Source organism: Mus musculus, chromosome Y, assembly GCF_000001635.26.
Source record: "Mus musculus strain C57BL/6J chromosome Y, GRCm38.p6 C57BL/6J".
Classification (NCBI taxonomy): Eukaryota; Metazoa; Chordata; class Mammalia; order Rodentia; family Muridae; genus Mus; species Mus musculus.
Window position 1 is genome coordinate 1004101 of NC_000087.7, and position 24832 is coordinate 1028932.

Sequence of the window (24832 nt, forward strand, 5' to 3'; positions counted from 1 at the left end):
AGCACCTGAAAAAATGTTCAACATCCTTAATCATCAGGGAAATGCAAATCAAAACAACCCTGAGATTCCACCTCACACCAGTCAGAATGTCTAAGATCAAAAATTCAGGTGACAGCAGATGCTGGCGAGGATGTGGAGAAAGAGGAACACTCCTCCATTGTTGGTGGGATTGCAGGCTTGTACAACCACTCTGGAAATCAGTCTGGCGGTTCCTCAGAAAATTGGACATAGTACTACCGGAGGATCCAGCAATACCTCTCCTGGGCATATATCCAGAAGATGCCCCAACTGGTAAGAAGGACACATGCTCCACTATGTTCATAGCAGCCTTATTTATAATAGCCAGAAGCTGGAAAGAACCCAGATGCCCCTCAACAGAGGAATGGATACAGAAAATGTGGTACATCTACACAATGGAGTACTACACAGCTATTAAAAAGAATGAATTTATGAAATTCCTAGGCAAATGGATGGACCTGGAGGGCATCATCCTGAGTGAGGTAACACATTCACAAAGGAACTCACACAACATGTACTCACTGATAAGTGGATATTAGCCCAAAACCTAGGATACCCAAGATATAAGATACAATTTCCTAAACACATGAAACTCAAGAAAAATGAAGACTGAAGTGTGGACACTATGCCCCTCCTTAGAAGTGGGAACAAAACACCCTTGGAAGGAGTTACAGAGACAAAGTTTGGAGCTGAGATGAAAGGATGGACCATGTAGAGACTGCCTTATCCAGGGATCTACCCCATAATCAGCATTCAAACGCTGACACCATTGCATACACTAGCAAGATTTTATCGAAAGGACCCAGATGTAGCTGTCTCTTGTGAGACTATGCCGGGGCCTAGCAAACACAGAAGTGGATGCCCACAGTCAGCTAATGGATGGATCACAGGGCTCCCAATGGAGGAGCTAGAGAAAGTACCCAAGGAGCTAAAGGGATCTGCAACCCTATAGGTGGATCAACATTATGAACTAACCAGTACCCCGGAGCTCTTGACTCTAGCTGCATATGTATCAAAAGATGGCCTAGTCGGCCATCACTGGAAAGAGAGGCCCATTGGACACACAAACTTTATATGCCCCAGAACAGGGGAACGCCAGGGCCAAAAAGGGGGAGTGGGCGGGTAGGGGAGTGGGGGTTTGTGGGTATGGGGGACGTTTGGTATAGCATTGGAAATGTAAATGAGCTAAATACCTAATAAAAAATGGAAAGAAAAAAAAAGGAAAAAAAAAAGAAAGAAAAAGAAAAAGAAAAAGAAAAAGAAAAAGAAAAAGAAAAAGAAAAAGAAAAAGAATGTTAGGTCCTAACAGCATCTTCATATAAGTAACAAATATCTAGTCTAGTCATTTGGGTCATTGGATATTGCTGGACACTTACAGATGTGACTCTAAGCCAAGAGACTAAGTTGGGTAGTGTGCTATATGAGTATATGTGTGTATGTGTCTTTCCACATTTTAGAAAACTGTTCTTATGTAAGTATCGGAGCAGGATTTCTGGATTTGGATTTGTTTTTGTTTTACAGTATAAAAGGTAGAAGTTATTCTTCAGCCAGAGGGCAGTTAAAATATCTTAATATGCAGATATATAAGAACTTTCAATTTCTTGAGGAGTAAAGGTGATGGTTCTAAAATATGTCCATGTCTCCCCAAAGTGTCATCTCAGATTTTTTTAACTGGCCCTATTGGAGTTTTTAAAACATAAAAGTTTGTACAACAACTTAACTAGATAGCCCCCTATTAATACTGAGATCATGGGTACTTGGAAGTCTAAGATGTTGAAACCCTATCCACTTTTTTTTTTTGTTTCCTATCCTTTCTTTTTATGGTCAGGAGGACCATTGCTTTTCTGGCTTTGGAATGATCTGGACATTCGTTCCTTTAATGTCTTTTTTTTTTTCTTAAAATATGTTCATTGGCCCCTTTCTAGTTAAGAAGTTTCTTATGTAATAGTTGTAATGGTGTCTCGTCATATTAAGAGAATAGTAAGATTACAGAGCTCATTGGGGCATAAATAAAAGCAAATAGCAAGCATGAAGCAAATGAATATCAAGAAAGAAATAAAAATACTTTTATTCAAGGAAACTTGGAGACATCTGGCAGAAACAGTTCACATTATGATCCTGTAGAACTTGCATCTCCAGCCTCCTGCCCAAGCAATATGATTTGTGTCCATCTGTTATAGCTGGTCACTGTTAGCCAGTTGTCTAGCATCTGAAAATCTATTTTATTAGGTTCTCCTTGGGATGTGTGATTTGTACCTGGGTTGATGCCAATTCGCAAGAGTTTTCCAGGTCCAGCCATTTCAAAGTATTAGCTCCCTCTAGTAAATTGATTTGGGTATGCTAAGAAGGACTTTGGCTATAGAATCCAAAACTACAGGTTAGGAAATAAGTATTGTGGTTGTATAGCTTCAGTAATCTCAGCACCTAGAAGGCTGAGGTAGGATATTTGTCAGCATCATAATAGTGTAGAATTTATATATAATTTGGAGCTATCATGCCAATGTGATGAGAGCCTGTGTAAACAAACAAAAAGTCAAGTTTGGAGAAATAAATTTTCATGATTCAGTAATATAAAAAGATGTTCATAAAAATAAAGATGTTCATAGAGTATAAACATAAGAAAAAGTAGAACGCATGAACTTTTATATATGCCAACATTAAACAATAATTTGGGGGATATAGTCTAAAACAAAAAAAAAAAACAAAAAGTCAACTTACAAACCCTAGAAATTAAGATCCAGTATGCAAGAAGGTAGAAAAAGGTTTCAAGTTGCTTAGCTTAGACCTATTATTTTAAAGGGCTGTTATCCATATAACTATAAAAATGTGGATGATATTTACTTGTAAGTAATTAAAAATAAACAAATTTAAACAAAATAATTTCTAGAAAATTAGGGTAAAACTAAAATATACAAACTTTTTTTCATTTTTATTGTTGTTTTGTTTTGTTTTTCAAACAGCATCACTTTTTATAGCTGTGGTCTCCATAGAACTCATAGATATATATACACCTATTTCTGCCTTCAGAGTACTTGAAGGCATATGATACTTTGTCTGGAAAACAGTTTCAAACTTTTAAATGTTTGTGTCCTAAGATGTGAGAACTGTTGTATAGAATAAATGGGAAAAAAATTAGTAATTGTTACAAGGAAACTTGATGCTAAGTAATATGATAGTAATTTAGGCTTAGTGATAAATTGTCTCCAAAAAATGTGAGTGATTAATATAAGAAACAATCTCTCACTGTAAAGGAGATAAAAGATAGTTTAATCTAGAGCTAAATATTTTATAGGAATGGTGCAGTAAAGAAATCTTTGAGACAGTCACCCCATGATTAGAAAAGGTTTTTGTTAGGATAAGAAAGAGAGAACATCCATAGCCATCTGGGAGAAATCAAAGCTGAGAGAAAAAGAAGCAGAGTAGACATGGCCAGAACTATTTGTAAGAGAAGAGGGAATAGAAGAGAATAACAGATAATACTGATAATATCAGGAAAGAAAATAGTAGAAGATAGTCAGAGCAAGGGAAAACCTTGCTATTACAAAGAGAACAGGGATCTGGAACAGCCTGCGTCCTAGCATCATGTAGAAGGAGTGGGGGAGGTGAGAAGAGCCTGAGAGCTTTGAGATGTAACCATTGATATAACAATGGAGAGCCATGTCCTTTTTGCTAGTCAAAACAAACAAACAAACACTCCTTTAGGTGGACAGGAACTACTTGGTATTGCATAAGCAAATTTGTTATGCTTTTTTTCTAGGGAAGACTATTTCTTTCACTCTCTGCCTAATTTGCCTGTAGTTCTTATGCAAAGTTTAGGCTTCATGAGCTTTTTCTCCTCCTTGTTCAGGTCTTATTTGGGTACCTATATTGGAGAGATTTCATGGGTGTCTTATCTGACATTTCTAGGAGAAAATCTCATAGAAAAAAAATCTGCTATAAAGCTCACCTGCTATTAGATGACTCAGCTTTTGAGTTGGTAGACAAGGAATGACTAACAGCTCAAAAAATAGGAGTAGGTGCAATTCAAGAAGTCAAATGACTTTGAGTTTACACAAGATTATTTTGATAGGTTATCAAAATGCTAATGCAACTAAAGCAATACAGTACACTTCACCTATATCTTCAAAAAAATAATTGACTGTATTATCAATATTTATAAAGTATACTGAGACAATAGTCAGTTATATTTCTTAATTTTCCAAAAAAATCTGTAAAATGCAAAAATATTGATTAATAACACTATCATAAAATAAGATCAAATAAGGTTTCTCTCTCTCTCTCTTTTCTTTTAGGATTTCATATATTCAAGGATGTCTCCATGTGACCACAAGTACTACCTTAAACTTCTGATCCTCCTGCCTCTACTTTTCTTGATGTTAACATCACTAGGAAACTAAAACTGCAAACAAAGCAAAGCACTTTAACCACTGAGGTATATTTTTAGTTCCAAGTATTCTTTTTTTTTAACATTTATTTATTATTATGTCTAAGTACACTGTAGCTTTCTTTAGATGCATCAGAAGAGGGCATCAGATCTCATTATGGATGGTTGTGAGCCACCATGTGGTTGTGGGATTTGAACTCAGGACCTTTGGAAGAGCAGTCAGTGTTCTTAACCACTGAGCCATCTCCCCAGCCAGCTTCAAGTATTCTTAAGCATAAATTTGCCTCTACCTTGTGTTTTGTTTCCTTGCTTTTTGCTATTTAGTTTTTTGAAATCATGTTTATAAAGTTCATGTTGCCCTGAAACTTGCTATGCAGATCAAGTTTGCCATGAACAAATAAATTCCCAGGACCCTGTATTAGGATTAAAACCATATTTACTTTAAAAAAAAAAAGGTTTACTTATTATTATAAATAAGTACACTGTTGCTGTCTTTAGACACACCAGATGAAGGAGTCAGATCTCATTACAGATGGTTGTGAGCCACCATGTGGTTGCTAGGATTTGAACTCAAGACCTTCAGAAGAGCAGTCAGAGCTCTTACCCAATGAGCCATTTCACAACCCTCATATTTACTTTTAAACAGATATTTGCCTCCTAAATTATTTCACCAAAATTAAATATCAAATATAGATGTATAAATATAGTTATTTCTATTAAAGCAGTTTTTTATTGTTGTTTTGTTTTTGTTTTTGTTTGTTTGTTTGGTTGGTTTTGGTTTTTCGAGACAGGGTTTCTCTGTATAGCCCTGGAACTCACTCTGTAGACCAAAAATCCGCCTGCCTCTGCCTCCCAAGTGCTGCGTGTGCCACCACGCCAGGCTCTTTTGTTTTGTTTGTTTGTTTTGTTAGTTGTTGTTGTTGGGTTTGTTTGTTATGTTTCCTTGTCCTCTCTCTCCCTCTTGACGCCTGCCTACCCTCCCCTTTTCTCGGTCTCTCTCTCTCTCTCTCCGTCTCTCTCTCTCTCTCTCTGTCTCTGTCTCTCTCTCTCTGTCTCTCTCGGTCTCTCTGTCTCTCTCTCTGTCTCTCTCGGTCTCTCTGTCTCTCCCTCCCTCCCTCCCTCCCTCCCTCCCTCGCTCTCTCTCTCCCTCCCTCTCTCCCTCTCTCTCTCTCTCTCTCTCTCTCTCTCTCTCTCTCTCTCTCTCTCTCTCTGTCTCTCTCTCGGTCTCTCTCCGTCTCTCTCTCCGTCTCTCCCTCCGTCCCTCCGTGTCTCTCTCTCTCTCTCTCTCTCTCTCTCTCGGTCTCTCTCCGTCTCTCTCTCCGTCCCTCCGTGTCTCTCTCTCTCTCTCTCTCTCTCTCTCTCTCTCTCTCTCTCTCTCTCTCTCTCTCTCTCGCTCGCTCGCTCGCTCGCTCGCTCGCCAGTTTTTGGATTTGTTTTTACAAGTTCTTTTTGTTATTATTCTTTGTCTTAAACGATGTAAATAACTTCTACCGTGTTGCATATTAATTGCAAGCTCTCCAGTTTTGGTATTTTCCCTGCTCTGCAGGTACCTAACTCTTCACCAAAAATCCACCAGCCGTCTTGTGTCCAGAAAGACCACAAAATACCCTTCAGTCAATCTAGATGTATTAAACTAAATTATCATCTGAGCAAATAAATTAGGGTTAGGGTTAGTAAAAGAAATCAGAAAGTAATCTGATCGCTCACATTAAAATTCAAGTGTCTGAGACACTAATGGAACCTAAAACAAGAGGCTACCTTTAATCCCGCCCCGTAGTTGGGGGTGAGGGTAGGGGTTGGGATGGAGGTTAGGATGGGGTGGGGCTTTCACTGGGGCTGCCCTTGACGTTGCCTGCACTAATAGTTATGAAGTCCATGGCAAGTAGCTGTTGAACTTTATATATTGTTTTTTAGTAAGTTTCGTACAACTCAATATACAAAGTCAGTCAGAGTAAAGTCCTCGTAATAAGGCTACACCTATGTTTACTGCCCGTTCTTCCAGGCCAGATTCTTAGTCAGCCTTTAATCCGCCATTTTACAGCCCCGCCCATAGGCTTGTGCGTTTTGTGACGCGACAGCGGAGGCCACAGCCACTTCCTTCTTTCGTGAGCAAGATGGCGGGCGGAGAAGCCGGTGTCACTCTCGGGCAGCCGCATCTTTCTCGTCAGGATCTTGCCACTTTGGTGAGATTTTCCTTCCTGAACTGCTATGTAAAGTCCATAGTGGGGAAAGCGTTGGGTTTAGGTTGTCCTGGCAGTTTTGGGGCGCGAGAAAGGAGACCGGTGATACCGACTGTATTTCAGTCAGTGACCAAACCCTGGAACCGAGAGCTTGTCGTTGAGGCTTTATTAATGTGGCTTTTTTTTTTTTTTAAACCTCAGACGGTTTGAGAGGGGATCATATGATAAACAGTTTAAACGTTAATCTTGTTATAAATACGTGAAAAAAAGTTTTTACCTTCGTCGAAGTCCGCGAGCTCTGATGTAGTGAAACTGAATTGATTTTGTACGGAGAATAATGTTCTTTTTTTAGTTTTCTCGACCGCTAAAATCCTTTAAAGATTGCTACGAAAATGTACCTCCAGAACATCTGTTTCTCTCCGTACATTTCTAAAAATAATTTAAAAAGTAAGATAGAGACAGGAAAAACCCCTTTAAAAATAGGATCAGGAAGGAGATGTGTATTGTAAACCCATGGGTTATAGGAAAACGTTGGTTTCTCCTGAAAGGCAATGGTCTTAAAAATGTCTCCTTGCAGGATGTTACCAAGTTGACTCCGCTTTCACGTGAAATTATCAGCAGACAAGCCACAATTAATATAGGTAAGAACAACTGTTAATTGGTAGTTGAAACTATTCTGATCTAATTGTTGATTATGGCAATAGATAATTCTGTATTTTCTTTGAAGTTATCAGACTCCAATTGTCCCAGTTAGAATGCTACAGATCTTGTAAAAGTAGTTACCTAAAGAATTCCCATCAGATATTCCAGAAATCACAGGAATCTGGAAGCTGACATCCTCGAGACTTGGGTGTTTTAAAAGGGAACTTTTGGAAGATAGATAGGATCTCACTTTGTAGTCTTGCTTTGTAGATTAAGTGAGTGTCTCAGGCTCACAGAGGTCTACCCGTCTGTGCCTCCAAAGTGCTGGTATTAAATGCTTGCATTTAAGTTTAACCAATAGTAAAAAAGTACTTTTCAGTTATATTTGAAAACAGGGTTTGTGAAAAGGTGAAATTAACATTATATCATTGTACGTTATATTTATATAAATGCATAATATAAAGTCTAAAGTACTTGCTGTAGTTATGTGCATAACAGCTTTTTGTTTTTTGTAGGCACAATTGGTCATGTTGCTCATGGAAAATCTACAGTTGTAAAAGCCATTTCTGGTGTTCACACTGTCCGATTCAAAAATGAACTAGAAAGGAATATTACCATAAAACTTGGATATGCTAATGCCAAAGTACGTAATATACTGTGGAAGTAGGAACTATTTAATTAGTAATTATTACAAAAATTCATTATTGTCTTTGAAATTTTCAGATTTATAAGCTTGATGACTCAAGTTGTCCTCGACCAGAATGTTACAGATCTTGTGGAAGTAGTACACCTGATGAGTTTCCTTCAGATATTCCAGGGACCAAAGGAAACTTCAGACTAGTCAGGTGATTATTTCAATGCTTAATGAAATAATTAGAATTATTAAGTAATTAATTAAAGGTCAGATTGATACAAATTTCTATTTTAGTAAACTGTGGGTTAAAAAAAAAAAAAACAACTTAACTAATATCTTTTCTCTAGGAGATGTGACAGTTGCTTAGTAGCCTAAATTTTTTTTAAGGGCTGCATCAACCATCTATAAACCACTTCAAAAAAAAAATTACTTATCTGTAAATATAATTTTAAAACCATTTGTTCAAATCTCCAAAACTAGTTTGTACAAATCATAAGATTTGCTATATAGGGATGAAGTCATTAGATAAAATTTTCTTTTTTCCAGATATCTCATGTTTTCCCCCTCAAACTTGATAGATTTAATAGCAGACAATAAAACAAATTACAAAGTCAAAGATGAAAGTGAAAATTGGGGCCATTGTTTAGTGGTGAATGTTTTAATCCCAATATTTGGGAGATAGAGGCAGATAAACCTCTCTGAGTTTGTGGCCAGCCTGGTCTACATAGTGAAACCTTTTATTAAAAAGAAAGAAATAGAAAATTAAGGCAGGTACCTCTGAAACAGTACTGTACAATTAGTGAAAATAAATACTTTGATTATTCAAGAAGCTAAAACTGTCAAAGACTATACAATATGAAAGAAATAATATGATAGACCTGTAACTATTAAATTAATTTGGCTGGGCCTGGTACTAGGGCATGTAATTCCCATTTGGGGGAGGCTAAATTAGTAGGTCCACAAGTTTAAGACCTTACAAGCTGCTTAGGTTTTTCATTTTGAAGTTCTGAAAGCATCCAAATTCTTAGCTACTCCTTTGCAGCAGAATTATTCCCAGTATGATTTAAATCTATATGTGGAGGGAGGTCCACACAGACATACATAAAAATGTGGAAGTTACAGGTGCCTATTATGTGTCTTTCTGTTATTGTGCTCTATTGTAATTTTGAGACTGTTTATTACTGAACCTAGAGCTTATTAGTCAGCCTGACAGGTCCAGTAAGCTTCAGAGATCATCCCCTTTCCACCTCTATGCTGGAATTACAGACTCAAGGTATAGGTCTTTTTATGGGTGCTGGTACCAAGGTCTTCCCATATGTATAAGTACTTTACTTACTAAGCCATTTCTCTAGCAAAAATCTAAAGAGTGTGTAATCTTTTTATTGGTTGATTTGAAGACTGATGATTATCTCTCCATTAGACATGTTTCCTTTGTTGATTGTCCTGGTCATGATATTTTGATGGCAACTATGCTGAATGGGGCAGCAGTGATGGATGCAGCTCTTCTGTTGATAGGTAAAGTCAGAATTGGTTTAGTTAAGTCAGTGTAAGTCTAAGAACTTTTAGAGTTGTTAAGGACCATAAGATAATATAAATGGAAAATTTCCAACAAGAAAACCAAAAATACTAATTCTAATCAGCTATCAAAAAAACAAACAAACAAAAAACACTTATAGTGAATACGCATAGACTTTTCCAGAAGCATTGAACTTGGTTATACTGCTAGATAAATTAATATCCCAACCTAGGGAGTATGATCCTAATTGTGCAAAACAAATTCTTCTTAATAGTACATTGTTATGTTTGTGTTTATTTTTGAAGGTGATTTTTTAAAAAAAATTTACTTATTTATTCATTAATTATGTGAGTACACTGTAGCTGTACAGATGGTTGTGAACCTTCATGTGGTTGTAGGGAATTGAATTTTTTAGGACCTCTACTCGCTCTGGTCAACTCCACTCGTCGCTCAGTTCCTGCTTGCTCAAGCCCAAAGATTTATTTATTATTATGCATAAGTACACTGTAGCTGATTTCAGACACACCAGGAGAGGGAATGAGTTCTCATTATGGGTGGTTGTGAGCCACCATGTGGTTGCTGGGATTTGAACTCAGGACCTTCAGAAGAGTAGTCAGTACTCTTACCTGCTAAGCTGTCTCACCAGCCCTTGAATGTGATATTTTTCCATTTTGTTGATACTTAATATTTTTGTTTGTTGCTATGTGTAGGAAAGTACTTCAAATCAAAATGTATTAATTGGAACTACAAATATAAAGTTTCTTTTGTTCAGGAATTTGACATCTTTGCCTCAAGACTTTTTCAGACTAAAGAACAGTACAAACAGAAAGTTATATTTATACAGGGTAAGAGCCCATAATACCTAAGAATCACCTTGATAGACAGTAGATGTACATTAAATATGGTACTGAGAGTTGCCGTTATCCTAAGATTTATGTGCATCAGGGTAAGTTTTTAAGACCTCTTGGGTCTTGGTTTCACCTCTGCTGAAGTAACTTAAATGTTTTTTGTTTTTAATGACAAATTCTGTTTTGAGGCATTATATCCTAGAATTGGTCATGAGTAAAGCAATTTAGTCTATTTTTATTAGGAAATTAAGTCTTAATACTTGGTTTCTTTCAATTGTTTAAAACATTTTTTTCCTTTTAAATCAATTTAGCTGGTAATGAATCTTGTCCTCAACCTCAGACTTCTGAACACCTGGCTGCCATTGAAATTATGAAGCTAAAACATATTTTGATTCTGCAAAATAAAATTGATTTGGTGAAAGAAAGCCAGGCTAAAGAACAGTATGAACAGATACTTGCATTTGTACAGGGTAAGATCTCATAATACTTGAATGTTTGAGTCACTTTGGTAGACATTTAATTTAGTATCTTACTCAATGTACTAGATCATCCAAACACAGAATTTATGGTGTTAGTCCACTATCTTTTCATACTTCATAAAACTTATTTTTAAGCTTGATGTATTGTTTCTGACTTAGATGTAATGTACATACATTTAGTCAAAACATTATATTCTAGAATCATCAGTTTTAAAAGATTTTTTAATTTGATTGTAAATGTGGTGAGGGGTGGTATGTACCACATTGTGCATGAGAAGCAAGCTGATTGTATTTTCCACCATGGGGTTTAAATGCATATCATCAGGCTTGGCAGCAAGTGCTCTTAGCCACTGAGCATATTGAATGCATACAAACCAGACTTTTTATTTATATATATAAACAACAACCAAGAGTACAGTGAATGAAAGTATTGTCAGAATTTTTCTTTAATGTCTTTTTGAAGTTTCCATTCTTTTTATTAAATACTTATCAAAGTAGCACCTGACAATGTTTTTTCCCTTTAAAAAGTATAGTAACAGGGATTACATTTGGGGGAGAAAAGTATTAAATTTTTATATGTGAAATATGATTTCTTTTTTTGTTACTTAGTAAGATGTTGGCTAAAAAACCCTGTTACCTGGTAAATAAAAGAATAAATCGTGGTCCTCAAATCTCACTTTGTTTACTACAGGCCATTTATCAGTCAACTTAACATTCAGTTAATAAGCAAGTACTGCCAATAGTCTTTGATAAATAATGCTTGTAATTTTTATTTACTAAATGGATAAATTGTGATTTTTGAAAGCTTTTACAATTATCAGTGTTTCCTTGCTTGCAGTACATATATTTAATCACTTTTATTGGTAGTATTTAACATATCTTAATAACATTTTTACCTAAAAGGACTTGTTATTTAAAGGTGAAAATGTCATAAAGAGTAATCATTTCTATTTGTTGGCTAACATGTGTGGGAGTACATAAGAATATATTTTTAGTATATTTAAGTTTTTTTAAAAATGTATTCATTTGTATTTTATGTGCATTGGTGTTTTGCCTGCATCCATGTCTGTGTGAGGGTGTCAGATCTTGGAGTTAGTTATGAGACCCCATGTGGAAGCTGGGAATTGAACCAGGTTTCTCTGGAAGTGCAGTCAGTGCACTCAACCCTCAAGCCATCTCTACTTCCTAGCCATGTCTCCTGCCCTACTTAATTGTTTTATGAAGTACATAAACATGTCTGAATTTTGCCATGTAGGTACAGTAGCCGAAGGAGCTCCTATTATTCCAATTTCTGCTCAGTTAAAATACAATATTGAAGTTGTATGTGAGTATATAGTAAAGAAAATTCCAGTACCTCTAAGAGACTTTACTTCAGAACCCCGACTTATTGGTAAGGACTTCACCTTTTGGCCCTTGATTGAGTTTTTATTGTTGGTTTTTGTTCTCTCTTTTTCTTTTTCTTTTCTTTTTCTCTCTCTTTCTCTTTCCTTTTCTCCTTCTCTTTCTCTCTTGGTTTTTTGGTTTTTTGAGACAGGGATTCTCTGTGTAGTCCTGGCTGTCCTGGAACTTACTTTCTAGACGAGGCTGGCCTCAAACTCTGAAATTTCCTCTGCCTCTGCTTCCTGAGATCTGGGATTAAAGGCATGCACCACCACACCCTGCCAAACAGAAGGAAGATTTTTTTTTTTTTCCTGTTTTTTGTTTTGTTTAGTTTTTCTTAATACATTCATTTCTCTTCATTGATATTTGTTGTTTGTTCAAGGACTAATTCTTCTCTTTCTTGGCTAGTTATTCGGTCTTTTGATGTTAACAAACCTGGCTGTGAAGTTGATGACCTTAAAGGGGGTGTAGCTGGTGGTAGTATTTTAAAAGGCGTATTAAAGGTAAATTATATTCTAAACTTTTTATTGCAACTCCTATTTCCCATAAAGTAAGTTAAAATCTATAGGTTTTTTTTTTTAAGGAAAAATTTTACTGTATATTGTGTTCTTTATTTTTAAGAAGTTTTAATGGATATTTTTGTATTTATGAATGTTTGTATGTATATATGAATACCATACGTGTACCTGGTACCAGAAGTTGGATCTCTCTGGAATTTGAGTTAGTCTGTTATGAACTGCCATGAAAATGATGGGAACTATATTCTGGCCCTCTGCAAGAGCAGTAAAATCTACTGTTTTTTGTGACAGGGTCTCTGGTAGCCCTGGCTGTCCTGGAACCCAAAGAGACCTGCCTGCTCTGCCTCTGCCTCTAAGTGCTGGGATTAAAGGCTTGTGCACCAATACCATCACTAGGCAAGCTGTGAGGACTTTTAACCACTGTCTAGTGCTATGTATTGTCTTTTAAATGTTGCATATATATTTTGATAAATTGGTTAAAAGTAATTGTGTAAATTGAGTTGTCATTTCAAAAATCTGTTTATGTTCATTTTATTATTTTTAGAATGTACAAAATTATTTTTGCAAATGGGATAGATAATAGTTTAGTAGTCTTCCTTTTGGTACATACTACATTAAAAGGCTATTGCTAATCTCAAGAATGTCATTTATTTGTTTGTTTTAGGTGGGACAAGAGATAGAAGTGAGACCTGGTATTGTTTCTAAAGACGGAGAAGGGAAGCTTATGTGTAAACCAATCTTTTCCAAGATTGTATCCCTTTTTGCAGAACACAATGATCTTCAGTATGCTGCTCCAGGTGGTCTTATTGGTAAGAATTTTATACTCATTGATAAATATTTGTTCTTGGGTATTTGATTACTTTCATGGAAGGTTAAAATGTATTCAAAGGGCTATTTGTCCATATAATTAGATAATCTTACTCAGTATGGAAAAGTGTGACATGCAAATAAATAGTTGGTTAAGATTTTGGTTTTATAATATATGATATATGAATATGAGTATATTCATAAAGCAGAAGGCATTTTGCTTATGCATGGGTTGACTTTTCTAATCTGTGGATATGCTTGTATATATATTGTGTGTTTGTGATATAAACAGAAGTACTGTGGCATGCATATAGAAAACAGAAGATAACCTTGGGTGTTGGTCTTTAACTTTCATCTTGTCTGAGACAAGAAATCCTTTTATTTACTGCTCTACATACCAGGATAATTGGCCCACAAGCTTCTGGGGATTCTACATCTGACTTTCATCTTGAAATAGGACTACTGTAATGACAGATATCTACTACTGTCCCCAACATGATATGTATTCTGGTTTTCTCAAGTTTGCAGTATTTCCTCTGCCCACATAGTATAATTTTTCAGCAATAACAAGTGTAATGGCTTAGCAATTTAAATGTATTGTTATATTTTTAATTTTTTAATTTGGGCTTATATATAGTCAGGGTTTTTAAGGATGTTTTAAAAAATATATAGACAGGTATGAGTATTTCTTTGCATGTATTTATATGTACCACTGTATGCTTGATATCTTCAGAGGCCAATAGAGGGCTTTTGGATCACTGTCTTTTCCTTTAAAGTGGTATCTTTCTTTAAGGTTTATTAAAAAATATATAGACAACAGAAAGATGCTTTATCTTAGTTTTATGTTTTAATCTATCCATTCAGCTTATATCTAGTGGTTTGCAGTGTTATAATTGTTATTGAAAAGAATGTAGGTTGCAGTTTTTTTGGTTTTGTTTTATGTTTCAATTTATTATAGTTTACTTGTATTTCTTCTATATTGTCTATTTATGTATGTTGCATTCATTCATTCATTCATTCATTCATTCATTCATTTTTCGAGACAGGGTGTCTCTTTGTAGCTCTGGCTGTCCTGGAACTCACTCTGTAGACCAGGTTGGCCTTGAACTCAGAAATCTGCCTGCCTTTGCCTTCCAAGTGCTGGGATTAAAGGTGTGCATCACCACCACCCGGATATATTGTCTTCACTTCAGTCCTAGCTATTGCTTTCCTGTTCTGTTCAAGGGTTGATCTGTTGGATAAACGTTTTTAAAATCTGTTTGTATTGTGAAAAGTTTTTTTTTCCTTCAATTAGTTTTGCTGGATATATTACTTTAGGTGACTGTCATAGTCTTTTAGGACTTGGAATGCATTACTCCAGGCTTTTATAGTTTCCTTTAAGAAGTCACCTTATATTCTGATAAGCTTTCCTTGAGTATGACTTTAATTCTCTTGCAGCTATCAATACATTTACTTTGTAAATATTTTTAGTGTTTTAACTCTGATTTGCCAGAGTTTCCTCTCAAGTCTTATCTGTTTAGTGTTCTCTGTGTAGCTTATATTTGTATGAATGTGGCTTTACATGGTTTGGAAATTTTTCATTTGTGATCTCTCAGTTTATGCTGTTGACCTGGATTTTTTTCTTTCCCAGCTCTTCCTGATTTCCAGGGATTGTTCTTTTTGCATTTCTTACGTGTTCTTGTATTTTAATTTTCTTGCCATATTCATTGCTTATTTTGTCTAGATTCTCTACTTTATCTTTGATTTTTGTTTGTATCACCAGGGCTAGCCCTGGAGGACAGATGGATATTAATATCTATATATGTATATAGGGAATGAAGTTTTCCTAGAGTCAAGAAGGCTCATCAGGTTAGGCTGTTATACAGGGTGTAGGATGTGACCAATACTAGGAGAGTGGGAGTAGTGGAGATTGGTTAGGTTTGAACTACAAGGAGAGGGTGCAGCTTGGGCTATAAACACTGGAAGAAGATACAAGTAGATTATGATCTAGGAAATTCACAGAGTGTGGGTTCTAGACAGGGCCTGGAGGTTGTATATGACATTGACAACTAGGGGGAAGAGTAAGAGAGTGTAGTTGTCCTGTCTGCCTATATGTTGTGGCTATGGGGTCTCTGGTAGGAAGCTAGACTTGAGACTGCTTTAAGTCCCAGAGGAAAGGAGGTTAGCTGGTGGGAGGGGATGTGCTGAAGTATATGGTGACAGAACTAGAGGGACTCAAAGAGTGCAGGTAGTATACTTGGGTCAGCACTACATGTGATAGCTGTGGATTTATTGGTAGGAAGTGAGTTTGAAATCTACAGGGGACCAAATGAGTTAGTTTTAGAGATCTTTGGAGATATTAGTTTTATTTAGGTAAAAGGCAAATAAAAATGTATGTATTACTATGTAGGATTTATGTTAGTCTATATAGAATTATTGCTTCAGTTTTTTTATGAGTTTTAAACAAAATATAAAGTTATGAATACCTACATTTTATTAGGAGTTGGAACAAAAATTGACCCAACGTTATGCCGAGCAGATAGAATGGTTGGGCAGGTCCTTGGTGCTGTTGGAGCATTACCTGAGATATTCACAGAGTTAGAAATTTCCTACTTCCTACTGAGACGGCTCCTAGGTGTACGTACAGAAGGAGACAAGAAAGCAGCAAAAGTGAGTTCATTTTATAGTAACTGTTTCAAAGCAATGAAATATTTTGTTTAGTGTTTCAATCTTTTTTAGTTAAAATGGAATTGTAAAAGAAGTAAATAAATTGGAACTTTCTATAAGGAATATGCTGGGAATTGAACTCAGGACCTTTGGAAGAACAGTCGGTGCTCTTAACAGCTGTGGTATCTCTCTAGCCCCTCGATCAAGATTCTTTTTGGTTTTTTGCTTTTTAAATAATTACTATAATTTATTTATTATTATACTTCAGACGCACCAGAAGAGGGCGTCAGATCTCATTATGGGTGGTTGTGAGCTACCATGTGGTTGCTGAGATTTTTAACTCTGAAGCTTCAGAAGAGCAGTCAGTGCTCTTACCCACTGAGCCATCTCACCAGCCCCAGATCAACATTCTTAAAGTCTTTATGTTTTGTAAAATGTCATGTGAGTGTGAATAAATAATATTCCTACCTCTGGATTAAATCCTTGACAACAACGTCAACAAAGTGGCACAGTAAGAAGTCTGTATTAAAGCTCAAGTTCTAGTACCCACAAAAGGTCACTCACAACCACCTGTTACCTTAACTCAAAGGGACTTGAACTCTCTTTTAGCCTTCATTAGCATCTGGAAACGTAAACACACATAATAAAGGAGGAAAACATAGCATAAATGGGTATTTTACTGAGCTTCTGGGCAACATAAGACTCCTTTTCACAAAGGCCAACAGTTTATACAGAAACTCATATGTGGTCAAAGTGATAAAACTTAAAACACTTGAGTGCTTCTGCCTTCTAAATGTTCTTAGCCAAGTTCCCATCTCACAGAAGAAATGAGAATTTAAAAATGGTCTATAGGGAGAAGTGCTACAAACATCAAAATGCAGAGGCACAGTATTTGCAATCCTGAAAACACGGCAGCAACAGATACTTGCACAAACTGAGACATTCAAAAGTCAGTTGTGGATAAAAGAAGTGTCCATTGGATCCCATCACTTTCTAAGGAGCTAATGACTTAATTCCTGTAGAAAGGGGTGTCATTCTCTACACCAGTGAAGAGTCATATTGCACTAGTTGGGTAGAATGTGTTCAGGAGGAAAAAGAAGGGTGAGGGAAATAGGAGAGGAATAGGGGGGAAATAATATGTTGAATACATGCACAAAACTGTCAAAAAAAAAAAAAAGAAAATACCTAGACTAAAATTCACAATTTACTCTTTCCTTGCTTTTTTTCATTTAATTTTAAAAATACAGGTGACAGCTTATGGCCATATTAAAATTACTACTACTGCTGCTAATATATTCATTCACAGGTTACAAAAATAACAAGACAGAAAAATTTTTAAGCTCCAAAGCAACTAATAGTAAACAAAGATCAAAATCTGGAGAACAGAATTTGGTGGGGATTATGTTACAGAAAGACTTACCTATGTTCTACTAATAAAAACGTTGGATATAGTGGCTCTCAAAAATGCTAAAAACCAGCAGTGTACCCTTACTCAGTGAAATACCTCATCAGTCCTAAATTACAAAACAGAAGGGGTTCTGAGGTGGTGTCCTAGAACAAGTACTTGTCATGCAGCATTAGGAACTAGACTTTAGATCCCTAGCACCCATGTAAAAGCTAAATCTAAAACTACCTTAAGATAAAGTCGTGGGTTACAGTTCTAACTGAAATATGGTGTTAGACACTGTCTATAAATGAGTGAATAAATGGATGGATAGACAGATGGATGAAATAAAAGAAGTCTAGGGGTTGAGGTGGAGATGTAGCTCAATGATTATGGTGATTTATTTAAATACTTGGTTCCCAGATCATAATCTGTATTATCTGAAGAGGTTAATATGTGGTCTTGCTGCAAGTAGTATGTCATTGTGAGGGTAGGTTTTAGGTTTTAAGGCAACATGCCATTCCCAGTTATCTGTTTCATTCCTGCAGTTCAAGGTCTGAACCCTCAGTTTCTGTTTCTACCATCATTCAATGATTTCACCATTATAGACTAAGCCACTACAATTATAAACAAACTCTTTCTACAATTTCTCTTGGTTGTACTATAGCAATAGAATAGTAGCTAATACAACAATACTTACTTGCTGTTCAGGCGCCAATTCTGCCGCAGACCCTCTGGGTCCTTTTGTCCGTGTGGAACTGGTCTCTAGTTGCAGGTGGGCAAAGAGTCGGCGGAAATGACAGACAGATGCACACAGGAGATTGTGAAGAATTTGAATGTATTGTCACAAAGTGAACACCAGTCTTATATAGTACAGAAAATAAAAGGGGTAGGGAGTCACAGCAGGCAAAGTACATTGAAGTTGCCTGACCAAAAAAAAAAAAAAAAAAAACAAAGGAATGACTTCAAAAGGACTTACAGGAACCAGGTAATAATTACAGTAAAGATAAAACAGCTCTGCCTAATGACAGGTAAGGATTTCACCCTAGTCAAAATTAGTGTTACTCCTTTGAGCCTTGTGAAAGCTAGCACCAGGGGGTTCTGCTCTAGCAGACCTTCTCATGAATAACGGAATACCACAACCCCCCTATTTCCTAGGCCTTGATAAATTCTTGTATGAGTGTAACTTTTAAGTATCTGGAGAATCTCCATTTGTCAGAATAATTCACCAACTTGCTTCTAATATGCAATGTAGCCTGTACTGAAGATCTCAGTGGGATTCCCTAGCTCTTTCATGGTAAACCCACCTATTAGGCCATTATGTTTGGGTAAGACTGGCTAGTGCCTCAAGTAAACACTGCGGACCAGCCCTGAGCTATTCTGGCTTGGTTCTTTTGTAATGCCTAATTAGTTTCACTGTCTCTACTAAGCTCTTCGGCTTCAAGCACTTTCTAGGACATTGGAACATTGGCAAAGGCTTAGCTATGTCAGAATTCAGTCTTAAAAGGCACTTATAAAAAGATAATACTAAAAGAGAACACGTGGATCCATACACCAGACTAACACGGGATAGGGTATGAATATATGGGTTATGAGAACACCAAAGGTCCAGGAGGTGAGTTTCTGTGAAACTCTGCCTAGTGAGTGCTTCCAGGTCTCTTGGCCTGCCAAGCAAACTTCACTGGAGTGTGTGTAGCAACTTGCCTATCAATCATCACCTTGGGAAACTTTTCAGTTAATTTTTTTTTTTTTATAATTTTCCTAGGTTCAAAAGCTATCCAAGAATGAAGTACTCATGGTGAACATAGGGTCCTTGTCTACAGGAGGCAGAGTTAGTGCAGTCAAGGCAGATTTGGGTAAAATTGTTCTAACCAATCCAGTATGCACAGAAGTAGGAGAAAAAATTGCTCTAAGCCGACGAGTTGAGAAACACTGGCGGTAAGTTTCTTGTTCAATCAAGAAAAAACAGCATATATGTTTTCATGTGGGACTTTGCTGGTTTTATTTTAGTTTAGTTTTTATTAATCCTCTGGTCTTACATTTTGTCTGAGTACTGTACTACTTAGCAACTTCTATAGCTTTCTTTTTACTTTTTATTTTGGGACAGGTCTTCACTTTGCAATCTGGTCTAGAATTTGTGATCCTCTTCTGCCTCCTGCACTATCTATCACACATAGCTTTAACATCATTCAGTTTCATAGCTTTAATTTTCAGCTGTATATTCATTTACATAGTGTTAAAACTGTGACAGCGATTTTAAATTGTATAGTTTATTGGTAATAAATCCATTCACATTTACTGTACTCTTACTAATCATTCTTTATGAAGCCTCAAAAACAAATATTAATTATCAACCATAACTGAATGTTACATTTTTAGTTCAGTCTTTGTTATATGTTTGAATGTCCTAATATCCTAAATAGCCTTTTATTTTTTTTTACAAATTATATAATTTAGTTTTTTTCTAATACTTTTCTTGGTGTAGGGTTCTTGAGATTAATCTATTTATAGTATGTATCAGAATTACTATTGAATATGTAACTAATGAGCTTTTTTCCACCTGTCAATGGACATGGGCTACTTCCATTTATGGTCTGTATTCAGAAAGCTGTGAATGTTACTCTCTATCTTTTTCTTGCAAAACTACACTTTCAGTTATTTAGGTTACTATAAAAGGAGTAGTTTATATGTGTGTATATTTAATGTGTATATAGACTCTGTGTTCTAAACAAACAAAACCAGCCAATGTTAAAAAGAAATTGAGACTTCTAATTGGTCTTTTCTGACTTGTATATTCTAGATTATTGTTTCTTTTAAGATATCTTTTGTGTTTTAATCTCCTATTTTTACTCTAGTGGGTTTTTGTTTTTAATACTTATTTAAAAAGGACAGCTTTTTGGAAAGTAAAAGGACAACTTTTCACTCACTGGGTACTGAGATGTCAAACTCAGGTCAGGTTTGGTGGTAAGAGCCATTTCACTAGCTTAATGAAAGTTCTCTTAAATAAGCAAACAACTTTAACCAAATTGCTGGAGATAGTTATAACTCTACACATCAAAATACTTACTTTGTACCACCATTACCTGAATAAGCTATTGGTAATTCATAGTTGCTGGAAGAGGGAGAGATGGTTTTCTTTAAATGTGTAGCCTGCTGATAACATTAATATGCTTCAGTAAATGGCCCCACACCTGTGAACATATAGGTAACAATAATTGGGTTGGATGGGATTTTTTAAAAGTGGCGTACATAAGACACAAAGCTCACTGGGTAAGGAGGCAGGGGATAGATCCGGCAGAAGACAAAGAATGGATGAAAAAAAAAACTTACTTTGTTCTCATTGTGCAATGCTTTCTCCTAAAGCACTTGTATTGGCTGGTTCTCTTTTTAGCATTATATTACATGTACCATTGCCCTCTGTTTCTTGCTTTGCTTAAGGACTTTCCTCTTTTTCAACTACCTTACCAGTTTTACAATTTTAAGTTACATATTCATAAAATTCATGTATGTGTGTATTCCTTTTAAGAGTTGCAGTATTGATCTATATCATGTTTGTAATTGTCTCTTCCTGTTGAATCATTACACAACACACTATGATAGTTTCTTGATACTTTAATATGAAAATACAGCTACCAATGTCTCAGGTGCCTTTACAGTACATGTATTTTCCTATCATTTATTTGATCAGTGCATTTTTAGATTTAAATTGAGTCTCTTAGGAAGGAGAAAAGTTAAAAACAAACAGAAAAATACTGGTATAAATATTTCTGTGGTGTCATTTATGTTCTGTATGTATACAAGTTTTCCCTTATGATTTTTTTTGTTTGTTTTTTGGTGCCATATTTTAAATTAAAAAAGAAAAATTGTTAGTTTAGTGGGCAACCCTATGGAGTTTGTACTGAGTTCTATTACGGGTCTCAGGAGTGGAATTTGTGTTACAGAGTTTTAACTTTTCGATAGAGGGTTGTGATTTGCTGTGTTTATTTTATAGACATCTAATTATAGTTTTTGTATACAACATCTTAAAATTGTGAAACCTATATTAAAATGAAAGCTTTTTAGGAGCTGAGGATGTAGCTTTGTCACAATTCTTTTGAAAATTGATCTATTCTTCTACCTCGTTGAGGCAGGGTTTCTCTCATTTTGCTGCTGTGTTGTTTACTTTTACATTAGTTGGCCTGTGAATGGCTAACCAATTTTTCTGGCTCTTACTGTAGGAGTGCCAGCTTTAATTATTTTTATTCTATGTGTATGAGTGGTTTGCCTATATGGTTGTCCACCACAAGCATGAGCAGAGGGCAGAAGATAGAATCTGATTTTCTAGAACCAAAGTTACAGATAATCTTGGGAACAAAACCTAGCTCCACTACAAGAAATAATCATTGAGAGACTGCCCAAGCCCCTCTTTTTAGTATTTTTAGATGAGCAGGTCCAGTCATAATAGACTTCTTTTGCTTTAATTTATTGGGAAACTTTCAAGTTACTTTTTTATTTTATGTTTGAATAAAATTTATTTTCATTTTGTGTATGTGTGTTTTGTCTACATGTATGTCTGTGCAGTGCCTTCAGGAGAGAATATTAGATGCCCTAGGGCTGCTGTTACAGAAGGTTGTGCCAACCGTGCAAGGGCGGGAAATAGAACCCTATTTCTCTACAAGAGATTTATTGCTCTTAGTTGTTGTACCTTCTTTCCATCTCTAAATTTTCATTTTTGAAAGATAGTTTTATCAGATACTGCAATCAGTTTGCTAGGATTTTGCTTTTGGGTTTTTTTTAGCACTTTAATTATTTTACCCTACTTCCTTCTGGCTTCCAGAATGTTTTCAAACATGAATAAAAGAATAATGTCTGTAGGTACAGTCTTCTCTACCTAGCTTTTAAAGATATTTTTATTTTCCCAGGAGCCTTACTTTGTTTTTTGAACCTAGGCAAAATCAGTGCCTTAGATACAAGATCTCTTGCAGATTGTTTTATCTTCCAGCTTCTGACACAACTCCTAGGTCAGGCAAGATAGAAATTAGTCCTTTGGGTAACTTATAAGTCAGAACTTTGAAAATAATTTTCATCCTTCTTATTCAAAACCTGCAATTTGGTTGACATTCACTATATATAGAGAGAGAACCCTACATCTAGGGATGGAATTCACTTAGAAAAAGTAAGAATCTTGACATTTCCTATGATTTTTGAGAACAAAGTTTTAAAATTTTATTTATTTGTTTATTTTAAATATTCCCCTGATCCTTTGACTTGGTGTCAAGGATCTTTATAACTTTGGTTTTCTACTAAACTTGTTTAGTCAGTATGCTTTTAGGTATTTGGTATTTATATAGGGGCAACAAATTTCTCCTGAAGCTTTCATATTGTGGATTTTCTTCTTTAATAGTCTTGTAATTGTAGACTTGAAAACTACTTAACTCTTGACTAAGTGAGAAGCTCAACATCAAAAAGAGCAAACTTTAAAAAACAAAGCAGTGATTCCCTGACGTGTTACGAAAATCTTTTCCACGAGTTTGATCAGCATTAAAAGCATGCAGGAAGCCAGGCGTGGTGGCGCACGCCTTTTATCCCAGCACTTGGAAGGCAGAGGCAGGCAGATTTCTGAGTTCAAGGCCAGCGTGGTCTACAGAGTGAGTTCCAGGACAGCCAGGGCTACACAGAGAAACCGTGTCTCGATAAAAACAAAACAAAAACAAACAAACAAGACACACAGGAAAGAAAGGAGAGAGTGAGTCAGGCACAAAAGAAAAGCCAGTGGTGGTGTTGGCGGTGGTGGTGGTGGTGGTGGTGGTGGTGGTGGTGGTGGTGGTGGTGGTGCAGGAATGAAATTTAACTTGTTTTTATTTAAAACCATTATCATGTATTTGTTGAGATGCAAACAAAATTTTTAAAGGACTTTGAGGAGAAAATATTTTGTTATTTTTTTAGTCTACTGAACTCAAGGAATCTACTGGATTCCTTTAATCCCAGTACTTGGGAGGCATTGGCAGGAGGATCTCTGTAAGTTCCAAGACAGGCAGGACTACATAAAGGCTCTCTGTCTCAAAATGAAATAAAAGCTACCATATTTTCATTTATTAGCATGCTTCTCAGAGTATTTTGATCACCTTTACAAACTCTTTTGGATAGGTAGGCATATTAACTCTGGAAGAATATTTACATTTGAGTTCTAGAATTGTATTGTTTTTTGTTTGTTTGTTTGTTTGTTTGTTTGTTTTTTCCCTTGTTTCTGAAGAGTTGCTCTGTTACTCAACAGTACTTTGTCTACTTTTACTTAAAAAAGCGGGCAGGGAGATAACTGGAGAGGTAGGTGGCTTGATGATTACAAGCAATGGCTGCTTTAGAAGATCCAAGTTCCATTCCCAGAACTTACTTAGTGGCTGATAATTGTCTGCAACTAGTCTAATACCTTCTTCTGGCCTCTACCGGGATTGCCTAGACCTGATAGCCAGACATAGATACACTCATACACTTAAATAACTCGTTAAGGCTATAGGAATCAAAGGAAATTAGGCATTCCTTTATAGAGAAGTGTACTATAAGAGCCTGCTTGAACTTAGAATTAGGTAAAGTAAAACTGTTGTAAAGTGATTATGTGATAATGCTGATGAAATGGATTTAAATACATGATTTCCTTCTATTTTAATTTTGCAGTTTAATTGGTTGGGGCCAGATAAGAAGAGGCGTGACTATCAAGCCAACAATAGATGATGAATGAGATGATACATTTGGATGAAACCAGGAATTTTTTCATAACAGTCTTAGAGATATTTTCAAATCTAAAAAGTAGGACATCTAAAGAAGGAAATAAATTTCACAGCTTATTATTATATTAGTAAAAATTGCCAGGTTATTTTCATTTTCAGTAGAAAAAAATTGATGTCTGTAAAAAAAAATGACAAACTTCTTGATACATTTAATCTGCAATTCAACAAATAGTATTATTGTTGTAGCTTGATAGTTAACAACTGTTGCTGTGCACCACTGAACTTACAGTAAAGAAAGTTTTTCTTATGTTTGAAGGATTGTTACTCTAATAAAAACTTGAAGGCTGGATTCAATTTTGCCTCATATTTTACAGTGCTTTAAACTTAACACAAATTAATTGGTTCAAAATTGTATTTTTGAGCATTGAGCTCATTTACATGGAAAATGTCTCTGTAATTTTTCCTCCTCTATTCCTACAAAACAGTTCTGTATTTTGTCCCAATTATTACTCCTAAAAACTAACAAGTCTCGAATGTGCAATTACATGAAATGCTTTTAAACACGTATGAATGTACATACACACAAAATTAAAGAATAGCAAAAGGCTTAATATGTTGATATTCTTAAAACAAAGACTCTACTTAGGTTTTTCCCAAATATGACTTATAGCAAGGATTAAATAAAGACAAAA

The 24832-nt window shown here is 35.7% G+C and overlaps 1 protein-coding gene across 14 annotated transcripts in view; it reads left to right on the forward strand.

Moving 5' to 3' along the window:
• The first annotated feature begins 6461 nt into the window (after positions 1-6461).
• Eif2s3y (eukaryotic translation initiation factor 2, subunit 3, structural gene Y-linked) overlaps positions 6462-24832 on the forward strand; it is a 38573-nt gene continuing 20202 nt past the window's right edge. For 2 of the 14 annotated variants that reach the window (XR_879402.3, XM_011248593.2), the window contains exons 1-11: positions 6468-6585; positions 7160-7223; positions 7740-7867; positions 7948-8069; positions 9279-9373; positions 10534-10692; positions 11957-12091; positions 12490-12584; positions 13264-13408; positions 15886-16055; positions 19202-19374. Coding sequence is in view for 5 of the 14 variants with exons in the window: in XM_011248593.2 (XP_011246895.1) it covers positions 6517-6585; positions 7160-7223; positions 7740-7867; positions 7948-8069; positions 9279-9373; positions 10534-10692; positions 11957-12091; positions 12490-12584; positions 13264-13408; positions 15886-16055; positions 19202-19374 (1355 nt within the window). In the remaining 9 variants the exon portion in view is untranslated. Of the gene's footprint in view, positions 6586-7159; positions 7224-7739; positions 7868-7947; positions 8070-9278; positions 9374-10015; positions 10220-10533; positions 10693-11956; positions 12585-12890; positions 13409-15885; positions 16056-19201; positions 19375-24087; positions 24495-24832 lie in introns of those variants that run through there. The other 12 variants (XR_001782885.2, XR_001782886.2, XR_003953252.1 and 9 more) reach the window with 12 other exon arrangements.